Raw genomic sequence first — 12,898 nt, 5'->3', positions numbered from 1 at the left:
CCTCGAGGCGATGGGAGACGGCAGTCCTGCTCAACCGCTCGGAAAACTCTTTAACCTTATTGTGTTATGCTGAGATTTAGCATTCGACTGTAACAACGGCAGCCGTTAGCATCCATCAAACGCAGTTATTTCACTTTCTCAAGCGGCCGTCTGAGCAAGCGGCAACCTTACGGTCTCTCTCTCACACACTCTTTCTCACACACACACACTCACACTTACACTCAAACACACACAAACACACACACACACACACACACACACACACACTTACACACACACACACACACTCACTCACACACACACACACACTCTCTCACACTTACACACACACACACACACACACACTCACTCACACTCACACATACACACTCTCACACTTACACACACACACACTTACACACACACACTCACAAACACAAACGCACACACACTCACACTCTCACACTTACACACACACTCAGGTTTACAGCCTGGTGCAAAAAGTGGTTTTGGTCTGTATAGCTAATTTTGTCCTTCATGAAAACTGAGTTTTTTTTATTTTTTATAACTCATCCGTTTAAATTATATTAAGCCTTAAAGTTTTGCATAATTAAGGGCGTGGCCACTTGAGTGACAGGTGGATTTCCGCTGATGTCACTGCTAGCCGTTTGTCTGCTGTCTGTTAGCGTCACGTCACCTCAGCTAATCCGCCTCGCTGCACATGTTCGTTTATCCGGGAGTGACGCCGCCAAGATGGCGACGGCCGGCTCCGCCCACTTTGGGGTTTAAAAACACTCTTCAGAAACACTACGTGTGACGTCACACACACTGCGACCATATTCTTTTACAGTCTATGCGTCTGACTCACAAATACACTGGGATGAATTCCCAACACGCTGATGTTCCACATTCTCTCTTTTCTTATCCCAGGTAAATGGTTTAATTACGGAATCATCTTCCTGGTCCTCATCCTGGACCTCAACATGTGGAAGAACCAGATCTTCTATAAACCCTATGAGTACGGTCAATACGTGGGTCCAGGAGAGAAGATCTACACCGTGGAGGACCCGGAGACGCTGTCGGACTTCAACCGGAGCACGCTAACCTGGGAATGGCGGTCGGCTAACATAGACCCGCGCACCAACCGCACGTACATCCAGGCGGACATGTTCCTTCACAGCCGATACGTGGGATCCAGCCTAGACGTGAAGTGCCTGGCGTTTATCCCGAGTCTGGCGGCTTTCGTGCTCTGTGGGTTCTTCATCTGGCTGTTCGGACGCTTCCAAGGTGGCGAGACGTTCCCAGAGAACCAGGACAAGAGCTACGAGCGCATCAAGCGCTCCGATCTGGGAGCCACGGCGGAGGAAGCCGAGGCGTTTAAGAGGAGCGGGACGCCCATGTTGCTCTTGGTGGACACTCATCACTTCGGGTCCTCGGACAACTCCATGTCACCGTGTTCAAGCGAGACCCAGGAGACGCAGCCCAGTGTAGCCCACGAGGACACCGGTGATGTCAAAAAACTGACCCCGTGACCTCCGCCAAAGGTCAGATCGACTCTAGGAATACTTGCTGATGTTGTGTGGTGTCTTCCAAAGTATGTTGCTGATTGGTAGGGCTGCACCCTAATAGCCAACGAAACGCTAGTCGACGAGAAGAGGCTTAGGGTACGTTTACACGACAACGATGTGCTTAAAACAGAGAGTTATCCGCGTGCAGACGACGCCATTGTCAAAGCGATCCCCATTCACACGGATATGGGAAAAAGACTAAAAACGCTGCGTTCTGCTGCCAGGCCAGTAGATGGCGATGAAACACTATAGACTGAACACGTAATACGCATGAGCATGACGCCATCGTCTTCAGAGATTCACGCTTTTTGTTGTTTTCAGGCTTCTGTTGTCGTGTAAACGAACGGCCAAAACGCTTAAAAAGTTTTACGTTTTTAGTTGAAAAGTGTGTCGTGTAAACAGCCCTTATGTCATTTTATTAGTCGGAGAAAAAAACCTAATGAGCGATCGATCATTAACGGCGGGTCCTTGTGGAAATTACAGTATGCCAGGCAGGAAATCCAAACGTCCTCATATCATCCATCGACCTGCACGATTCGGGATAAGTTGAGAATTACGTGGTTTTTTTTTTTCGTTTTTCTTTCAAATAGAGATCAAGATTCTCCTACGATTCTGAACAGACAACTAAAGAGAAAACTAACATGTAATTTACTAGACGTTCTGAACAAAAACTAGTCTATTTTAAAATGACAAAATTATTTGAATGAACGACTCTCTTATAAATACTTCACTTGTTTCATTACTGGATGAATCTGTGTTTTTGAACGAATCTCTTGAATGAATGATTCAATAACAAATACATTTTTTAACGGTCACTTGTCGCCACCTACTGGTGTAACGATGTAATCGATACTATCTTTATTTGAATCGCCAAGTTACTTTCGATAGGTGATTTGCTCTATTTTGATCGTGTTTATATCCGAACTATAAACTTTTATTCCAGTACTTCTGTGATCATCTGAATATTTGTTACGTGGAAATAATGAGACTGCGTGATTGAAAAGACTGTTTCATATCTAGATAGACATCAGATTACAATTTTCCAGTGTGACTTTGTGAAAGGTTTAATAGACACTAGCGAATCGTTGTAATTTAGGAATGAGATTGTGTGCGTTTTTGAATCTTTTTGAATTTTTTTTTTAAATGATTAATCGTGCAGCTGTAAAACGAACCAATTCAAATCAAAAACAAATACTCTTTGCTTATGTAATACGTATGAAAGGTGCATTTCTCTATATATATATATTGCGGAGATGGCGAGTCAGCATCATCAACTTCAACTGACTCAGAAAACACTATTTTATTAATAAATAATTAAAATTGCTATTTTACGACACATTCATAATCATTACGGTGTTTTGCGTCAAGCTTTATGTGTGCTCTTGAGCGTGGAATATGCTATATATTACGTCTATATATATATATTTAAGGCTCATTATGGTTCAGTACTCTCCTCAGTATATATTTAAGTAATTAAATGAATATTAAACGTGCGATTAAATGAACGACTGCTAGTCGACTGTGAAGGTCGGGGGCAGCCCTACTAATGGGCTAGTTTTGAAACTCTTCCATGAGATTTCTATTTTTTTTATTGATCTTTTCAGCGATCTTGCACATGGCACCAACTTTCTGAACTCAAACTTTCAAACGTTCCTCAAAGCGTCCCTCGAGGGCGTTGGTCTATGGTGCTGGATGTTTGATTTTTTTGTACGTGTTTTTATGTGATTCGCCTGTGCCTACATGGATAAAATGCTGTCCTCACAGTGAACGCATGGCATGATGGTCATGAAAACACTTAATGAACAACACCTAAAGCTGTGCCTTCATGAACAAACCTGCGCGTGGGACGTTGCTTCATGTCTAATCGTTATCTGTTGAATTATTTATCAGTTATTTAAACACCAAACTGCTGTGCCACCAAATATATCTTCACATGCATGTGTTGGAAAATCTGATCGGATTGATTCAGCCAAAGTTATGCCATCTCAAACACCGATTGCTTTGTCTTTTATACTTGTGTTGTTTTGACATCTTGTTTTGACCATGTTCGTCCGGTGTGTTTTTTTTCTTCTCCTAAAATGTTTGGATGGTAAATATCCACATCAAACCCTGTTATCAATAAACGACCTTCTTTTGACACGCGGGTACCATGTTATTTCACAGGTTGCATGTTATCGGTGGAAATGGTTCTTCTCGTATGGAGACGCTTCAAAAGTGGCGACTGCTGGCTGTCCACTGTGACCTTGTTGCTAAGCAACCGCCGAGGGCCGGCCTGCATCCGGTGTCGATCCGGTTCTGCAGAGAGTGCCAATCGTACCCATTTATAGAAACATTGGGTAAACAGCCATTAGGCACCATTACGGGTCAAAACACAAGGGTTATAAAGGATTCTTTCACTACAGGTGATTTATTAAAGCTTTCAGAATCTGCATGCAGCTCCATATGTGGCCACTCTCAGTGCTTCAAGTTTCTTTGAAAACATTTCACTTAATAACAGATCCGATTATTTCTTTTTTATGTTTGTCGAATGCCTTTTTTTAAAGTGTTGCGCTCTGAAATGATTATTCCCAATCTTTTCTTTACAATAGCTGTAAACCTGAAATTTCTTGCTGCGTTTGTACGGCTTTCAATCTCCACACAACACAATTCTAATCTCCTGCTTCGGGAATCCGGGCCTCGCTTGACTTTCGCTGTTGTTGTGGATGATAAAACCTCAGTGTGTCACGCTGGTAAATCTGTTCCTCACCATCCATGGCTGTAAGTACGCCCCTAACTTTCAAGATTTGTGATTATGGAGAGAAATTAATTATTGATTTATTTGCAGTGCACAGACAGACGTGCAATATTAGCATTACTGTATTAGCAAAGCAAAAGATAGAGGGGAAAATGACACAAATGAACCCCTGATAACCTACAGCTGAATAGTGCAAGTAACTCTCCTTTAGGAAAAGCTCACATGTGTTTCTCAAGAAGAAAAACCAGTTATATATATTGTGTGTTTGCCGACAAAGACGTGCATCTTAAATGCTTTCTTCAGTTACAAAATCATTTGAAGTGTGGGAAATTGCGCTAATGCAACAAATAAAGATTCATTTAATCACCTCATTTACATGCACAGCAAAATCCTTATTAATATTGGATTAATCGTTAAAATGTTTTTCACAATAAAAGGAACAGAAAAATACATTTTTATACAAAAAAAAAATGATACAAATAAATACAAATTCTGCTCACAATGTTACGAATCTCGTATGAAAATTATTTTAAAAATTCCCATGAAATTGGACTAATTTGACAGAGGCCGTGCATAAATATGTGACTGAAATGCTTGTATTGAAATATTTTATATTCTACCAATGATGAATGTGCTATATGTTAAGTTTTGTGATCACTACAATATATAAGGGGTGTAATAATCCCCTCATGTCAAGATACGATATTATTGCAATACTCAAGACATATGATAAAAGACTAACAAAAAATTAACTGTTGATTAAAATTATACATTTTATATAACATTGTGTGTGTAAATGAATAGTCTTGGACTTGGAAACCCAAAGCACAGGACAATAGAGACACCAGAATAACAATATTCATGATTCTGAAGCTGAAAACACAGGATTATTTTAGACGAATATACTTGCACTCTTTCACTGACTAGATATATTTATAATAATGTAGGACACTTTTACTGCTAACATCAGACATTTGGCATTATCAGGACACACTAATATTCCCCCATTGCATTATTATACATTATATTCATCATTAATATAGTAGTTTAATGTAGAACTGACACTAAAACTTTGAAAACTTGAATCTTTTCTCGCACAGTAATTTTTATTTTGGGTGAATTATACAATCCACGATACATATTGCTGCATTTTTGTATTGCAATATATTGTGACACCCCTACAATATAGTGTTGTTGTTTTCTCATTTTTTGTAACAGTGACTTTAAATTGTATATTTTAGGTATGGGAATGACATATTTTGAGTTTTGATACTTGTGGTCATTGGGCTAGTTTTGTTATGCAGACCTGGCAACCCTGAAAAGCATTGGTTTGGAACACCAATGAAGAAGAGTAAATAATATTTTTCATGAGCTTTTTGTTTTCAAACCAGAATATAGATGTTTTTCGGACAATGCTGTGCATGCAAACACGGTTAGTGAGGATATCATTTGAAATTGAGATGTATATTCTGTGGTAAATGTAGTTGCTCGTCTGATTCTTCTCCGAGAGCCAGACGTCGACTTCATATGCACCGTGAACTTGAGATCTGGCAGAAAACCTTCAGCTCGTAAATTGAGTCGTGCTCGGTGAGGCTGTTTCCAGCAGATCGCCTGTCATGTCAGGCCTTTCGAGATCACAGTCGGGAAAACTCAAACTCTGACGTGTGCTGACAGAGATGGAAACCCTCCTCTGTCAGACTTCCATCACGATGGTTCCTGAGGCGCGACTGGGAATGTTACCCTGTCAGTTGTGGTGTTTCAGGACGAAGGGAAGCTTATAAATAGGAATTTCATCGCTAGACATGCGACAGGAGCGACACGGCAAATCCCCGTACGAAGCCAGTCAAAAGTTTTTCCAGAGAAAACCCAGGAGCCTTAATTTCCCAGTCTCCTTCCGTTCGATTAGCTGTTCCAGAGAGAGAGAAACTGTCCATTTTTATCGAGTGTGCTGCAGGGAAAGTCAGGAGAATATCACACCGTCCTTGAGAAGCGAGTTAATGAGTGGCTACACGGTTAAAGCCCGTTAACGCTCCAACAGCGATATTACAAACTTGCGGAGAGAAATAAATAAATAAAAGTCGTCGACGGTTTTTTCTCAACAGCAGCTGCAGACTGAAGATAACTTCAGCACGGACTTCGGGAGCTGATAAGAAATCACACACTTAATGTTTATTACGAGAAAAACTGAAGAACGTTTCTCTCACAAGTTTCAAGACTGAGTAACTTATCATCCTCCATCTGGTGAAAAAAAGAGCTGAGGACTGTTGCATAAGACTAGTACTGAAGGTTAGTCGCCTTTTCCCTTCAAAGTCCCCCTGTAGTCAATAATTGTATCCCTTAAAACTCATCTTTGATAACCGAAATTATATATTTAAACGTTTTTTCCCTTAAAAAAAAAAATTATTCACGTCTTAAAATATATTGAATGTAACTCTACACCCTTCCCTCATTTAGTATGCACGGTTCTATGAATATGCAAATGAGCCCCGCCTCCACTCACTCACTCAGCTCAGAGATCCACTCGTTGACGATCACACGTTGATCTGATTGGTTACAAGGTAGTTTGTGACGTCAGAAACACCAGCGATTTCAAAGCGTGTTTTTGAGACTGTCTTTGGTTCACTGCAGTTTTTAGGAGAAAATACTCAGCAATGCTGTCGACTTATGAATTTACACATGGTTTTGTCTTAAAGCATATTAAAAACACCACATAGACACATAAACAACATTAAAAGCTGGATTTACACCACAGGGGGACTTTAAGACAGGTCATATCTTTAAAGGAACAGTCGACCCAAAAATGAAAGTTCTGTCATTTACTCCTCATGTTGTTCCACATGTTGTTTTCTGCAGAAATGTTTTTGAAGAATGTTGGGAAGCAAAACAACATTGGACACCATTGAAGAAATGTTCAATACAAAAACATTTGGTCTCACATTCCTCTCTCATTCAGTCCAAATGTTCTGTGTGCTTGATGCTAATTCAATTATGTAAGACACTTTGAAATATAAGTCGCGGCATGTTTTAGATGAGGAACAAAACGCGACTTATATTCTGGAAAACACAATACAATCAGGCCAGGCTAGTTCTTAAAACACAATTTTAAGATAATGGCTGTGTTTATGCAACTGGTCCATGGTCTAATCCAGCAAACCATGCGAGAATACACTCTGAAACATTTGTAAATGCACATTAAATGGACATTTTTTGCTGTTGTTTAACAAAACTAGACTTGCTGTTGTCTCTACAAACAGGTTGTATGTAATAAATAATGCGTAATACTATAATTTACTGGTGTACGATTATCAAAAGAGTGGATCATTTACCATGTTTTACACGCCTGTCTCTGCAAGCATCGCCTAAACAAGGTTTTTTTGTCATCATAATATAAGAACTTCGACTCACTAAAGCATTTACTTGCTAAAAAATTAATGTTTATCATTAACTGGTAACTACATACAAGTTGAATGTCTGGCTTCATGTGTCATTCTGTATTTTTTTTCAGGTTTGAAATGGACTTTATAGGCCTTGAGGACACTGAATGGGGGCGGGGTTTAGTGCTGTCACTCAAATGATGAGTGACATCTGCAGCCAATAGGATTCTTCTGAAGTGCTAAAACACTAGCGCATACTGACATCATCACTGTGCGGGCGTTAATAGCTAGCAGAAACAGTAATATCAGCTCCCCGTGGGTCGTAGCATCTGTCGCGGTGGGTTTTCCTCTCTGATAGTAAATTGGTCATTTAGAAGCCAGCTGGAATCAGGCCGGTGCATGCTGGGATTCCTCAGTCCCGACGCTGGCCGAGCGCCACGTCCAGAGAGGAGCACGCTGGGCACATATGGCACCTGTGCCAAAGCTGTCCCGAACACTGGAGGCGACCCGAGACCCGACACTGTGGTTCTGACGTCCGTGGAAATTACAGTCATTTCAGAACGATTCACGAGTCCTTTAGTTGGACACAGACCCCCAAATATGATCATCCTCGTGCATGGACCCTGTTTATACTGTGAAAAAGTAGTATACATACATGTCAAATATTATTTAGAAAAAAGTGTGGTGTCTCCATACAAAATCCCCTTTGACTTTCATTGCATGGGAAAGAACAGCCATAATATAGAGCTCTTCGCGTGTCAATCAAAAAAAAATGTTTTCAATGAAATGAATGTACTATATTTTTGTTTGATAATGTTTTTATTTAATATTTTTTTATACTAAATTGTATTTACGCTGTATTTCTAATCCATTTATTCACTTTTTGAGCATAGACCTGAAAATTAAATTTCCAACTCAAACTGTCGTAAATCTTGAATGCTTTAGAGAAAACAGACGTAAATTTGATTTATTTTCAAAGACGACACTTTTAAAAAAAAGTTTAAAAAAGTGAACTTAAAAAAAGTAAGAGAATTTTACGTGTATTGTTAAGAAAAATGCACAAAAATACTATTTTCAATTTATATATGAAATATATATTTTCAAAATCACGTTTTTACTCGAAAACTGCCTGTATGTTGAAACAAAGCCATAAATCTAAACAAGTTCAAAAGCTGAGCTTGATATCTCAGTAAATGAGCTTTCAGTGAGAGTGTGTTCGGCTGCAGTACCGAACGCTTCCACTAGAGGAAACTCGTCTCAGTCATTTCCAATGCGCTCATGTTTGACCGCGAGGAGCACAATAAGTGACTATTTTTTACAGGACCATTTAACCTGTTCCAATCATGTCCATGATTTTTGTGTGTATGTGTGTGTGTTCACATAGCAAGTGCCAAAATCTTTCCCAAGTTTCATAAATTTCAAAAATGACCGAAGAGCACCAGAGGGTTAATTGTGCTCCACAGAATAAATTTAGAATTGAATTAATGTTGAATAAATCTCCATTTTAGTCTGAACTGCTCTTTTAAACCGCGTCTGAGCAGCACAGCATCTCGTCAGTGCTCGTGTTGTGTTGCGGCCTCGACTCAAACTCGACTCCATGCATGAATTCTTGATCAAACGCAGCGGGAGAGTGTTTTTTGGACGCCGTCCTGAACCCTGAGCGCATAATCCACAGAAACGGCCCTATCAGCAGATCTGACCCGAAAGAGAAACACTGTGGTCAAGAAACCCGAGCTTTTACTGAGAAACAAGCAGTGCATGAATGTAATCCACCGTGGAAAAGAGCAAGGTGATTGATTGGTGTTCTGTGGAGGAATTGAATTGCATGTCACATGGCTGAAGCTCCATGCGTAAATCTGTCCACGTCATGCAGTAAAACTAAATTAGTAGACTTGTTTTCTTGGTAGATTGGTAAACCATAATTGAATAATCAAATCCAAACCTTCAGTTTCATTAGGCAGGAAATCGAACGGACAGAAGTACAAACCTGCTTAGTATCGATGTTCATGTCAGTCAAATGGTTGGGTAAGAGATCTTTAATTATGTATCTACACTGCAGAAAAAATGATGTTCTTCCTTTAGTATTTCTGTCTTGTTCTCCAGTACATTCTTAAATCAAGATACATTTACTTGAGATGCAAAATGAGTCTTGTTTTATGACAAATATATTTAAAAAAATAAGGGAGTTGTTTATACTTCAAAACAAGAAAATTAATCTTAATTCAAAGGGAAAACAAGATTATTTTTATGACCCCACAAGTCACTTAATTTTTATCATTTTTTAAGTAAACAAGACTTAATAATAGAGATGCACTGATACCGATAGCCGATTATTCGGAATGATGATGGGAAAAAAAAATCTCTCCCAAATAATTCTGCAAACTATACAGGGAACGCTCTCATTTGTTACACTATAATAGTAGAGGTTACCAACAGAGCTATTATATTCAACTGCTATTTATTTCCAGATATAATATTTACACTCAAATTAAAGCTGAAATGTTTGTATACAACTGCACACAGTTTTCATAAACATTATTAAATACTGAGGAAGAACATCACTTTTTGCAGGATGATAGTGTTTTGAATTGTATATACATGAAACTACATTTCTCTGATTTGAAGAGCATTCGGTGTTGACCCGCTGGAGGACAGAAGCTACATCTGCCCTCTGATGACCTCTGATGACCTCTGACCCCTGGAAGATGGTGTTCAGGAGCACTTTAACCCGCCACAGGTGAAGATACACGTGGGACGAGGATCTGCAACCCAGTGCTGCTTATAAAACACATATGACTTCAATTTATGCACATAAAAAAGCGCCTAATAAATGCTCCAGCTTCAGTATCTCCTTTACTTTGTAAAACATAAATGTTTTCATTGCTGCAATAAGAGAAGAATATCCTCGCCATGTTTAGTCGTGGTCAAGGAATTGAATCTTCCTCAAGATGGACCTTGTGCAGCGTCTTTGGCTTCAGGGTGAGGTCGTAACCATTCATAACCCATCACACACATGATTGTCCAATCAACAGACGGGACAACAGGTAACGTCATGCACCATCTCTATCCTCAAATAAGTGGATCTTTATCTTGTAATTTAAATGATTAATCATGTTTTGTGCGGCCCAGGGTGTTTAAAACGTGAGGCTTTATACGATTTCTTAGTACTTAGTGTTCATTTCCTGCAGTCTATGCTTTATTGAACACTAGCACACCACTCTTTCTATTTCTGACATATTGTTATATTTATATATTCATCTGGCAGAAAAAGTAAGAGTACAATGATATTGTTCAGAATAGCACCTTATAATACTCTTACTAGATTGTTTATATCATCACAAAATGTGAAATATCACACAGCTCTGCTCTATATACAAAGTAGGAAAAGTGTGTGTGTATATATATATATATATATATATATACACACACACTTTATATATATATACATACACTCAGATTAGAGCCGCATGATTCTGGATGAACTGAATCACAATTTTTTCAAACAGAGATCACAATTTCCCCATGATTCTGAATAGATAACTAAACAAAACAACATGTAATTTAGTTGAATGGTTCTGACAAAATGTTAATTTCTGCAGTCTATTTAAAAATGTTCAATTAATTTGTATGAATTATTTAAAAGCTGTTTGAATGATTCAATGACTCGCTCATAAATACTTCACTTGTTTCATTACTGGATGAATCACCATTTTTGAACGAATCTCTTGAATAAATGATTCAATGACAAATACATTTTTATAACAGCCACTTGTTGCCACCTACTGATGTAATTGAGACAATCGTTATCTAAAGCCATGTTGGTGATTTGCTCTATTTTTATCGCCAAACTATAAACTTTTATCCCAGCACTTCTGTGATCATTTAAATTGTAGTTTCATACTGTATCTATACACGAAGGCAGATCTCAATGTTCGCTGTGATTAAAGCCGAATCGCTGTCATTTAGTAACGAGAACGTGATCTTTTAACAATTAATCGTGCAACTCTAACTCACATAAAGCAATATATACTTTATGGCACATTGATTGTTTATATTGCTGCAAAATGTGAATTATATTATCACACAGCTGAATGTATAAAGTTGGATATTTAGTACATCCAGCTTTGTCTGCATACATACAGTATACTCACATAAAGCGATGTATATTGTATAGCAAATATGTTTGTTTATTAGAACAAGGAGTGCAGAAAAGCGTTGCGCGGGTTGTAAAGTCCGTGTCCGGAGCTCTTTGGATTTAATTCGACTCATAAAAACGTATCAAGCCAAGGCACTCGAGAGATTAAGTAAATGTATATAAAAACCATTTATTTCATCATGAATTAAATAGTTTAAGTTAATTTATTTGTCATACATACAAATGTCAAAGACAATTTGTACATTGAAATGCATTTGGTTGAGGCTCAGGCAACAGTAGTGCAATATATACAATTCAATATAATAGTTATTTACAGTAAAGTATATAAATATGCAAAACAAATGTTTGTACGTAATGATGAAATAAAGGCTTTTTATACATTTACTTAAACTCCCGAGTGCCTTGGCTTGATACACTTTTATGTTGGTTGATAGTCAAGCGAATGAGAAGCAATTAGACGATAACACACACAAGCTAACACAAATCATTCTTAACTATTCAGTCAGACAGGTTTGGAACGACGAAACTTTTCTTTAAATATGTATGAAACACAAGCAAAAAAAAGTGATTATAATTTTATAATTGATTTGAGTTTTTAGCCATTAGCAGTTTGAGTTTGGGAAAGCGGAGCGCTGACTGATATCTGTGTCACTGAAACACTTTCACACACTGACCTGAAGGAAAGCGCAGTCCTGTTTCCCAAACGACCTCGTCACCCGCTGAATATTCATGAGCTCGCTCTGATGCCGATACTGGAGACGCTGATGAATATTCATGCGATATTCAAAACATACAGGAAGAGGAAGCATTTGGATTCTGAAATCCGTTGAAGGGTGAGCGAAGTTTACGGGACGGTCAAGCGTGAATGCTGGGATATTTAAGCTGCTTGAGAGATTGGAGATAATGATGATGTCTCAGGTAGCAGAGAAGGTCACTATTTAATTAGCACACTCGCTGATCACCTCGTAAGACGGCTTTAGCTGAGCGACACATTCGTAGCGCGCCGCTGGGGAAAATGAAAGGTCAACGCATCCATAAATGGAAATGGAGATATTTTATTCACCGTAAGACAAGAACAAGCCATATA

General features: G+C 38.7%; 1 protein-coding gene across 2 annotated transcripts in view; it reads left to right on the top strand.

The window, feature by feature from the left end:
• The window catches only part of tmem117 (transmembrane protein 117), a 58,244-nt gene extending 54,551 nt beyond the window's left edge, over nucleotides 1–3,693 (top strand). For both annotated transcript variants that reach the window (XM_079858952.1, XM_079858953.1), the window contains exon 8: nucleotides 910–3,693. In XM_079858952.1, the coding sequence (XP_079715078.1) occupies nucleotides 910–1,511 (602 nt within the window). In that variant the 3' untranslated portion in view covers nucleotides 1,512–3,693. The remainder of the gene's footprint in view (nucleotides 1–909) is intronic.
• Nucleotides 3,694–12,898: the final 9,205 nt, after the last annotated feature.

Source organism: Squalius cephalus, assembly GCF_949319135.1.
Source record: "Squalius cephalus genome assembly, chromosome: 23".
Classification (NCBI taxonomy): Eukaryota; Metazoa; Chordata; class Actinopteri; order Cypriniformes; family Leuciscidae; genus Squalius; species Squalius cephalus.
The sequence above is the reverse complement of the archived record's forward strand: the minus strand, read 5'-3'. Positions and strand labels throughout refer to the sequence as shown.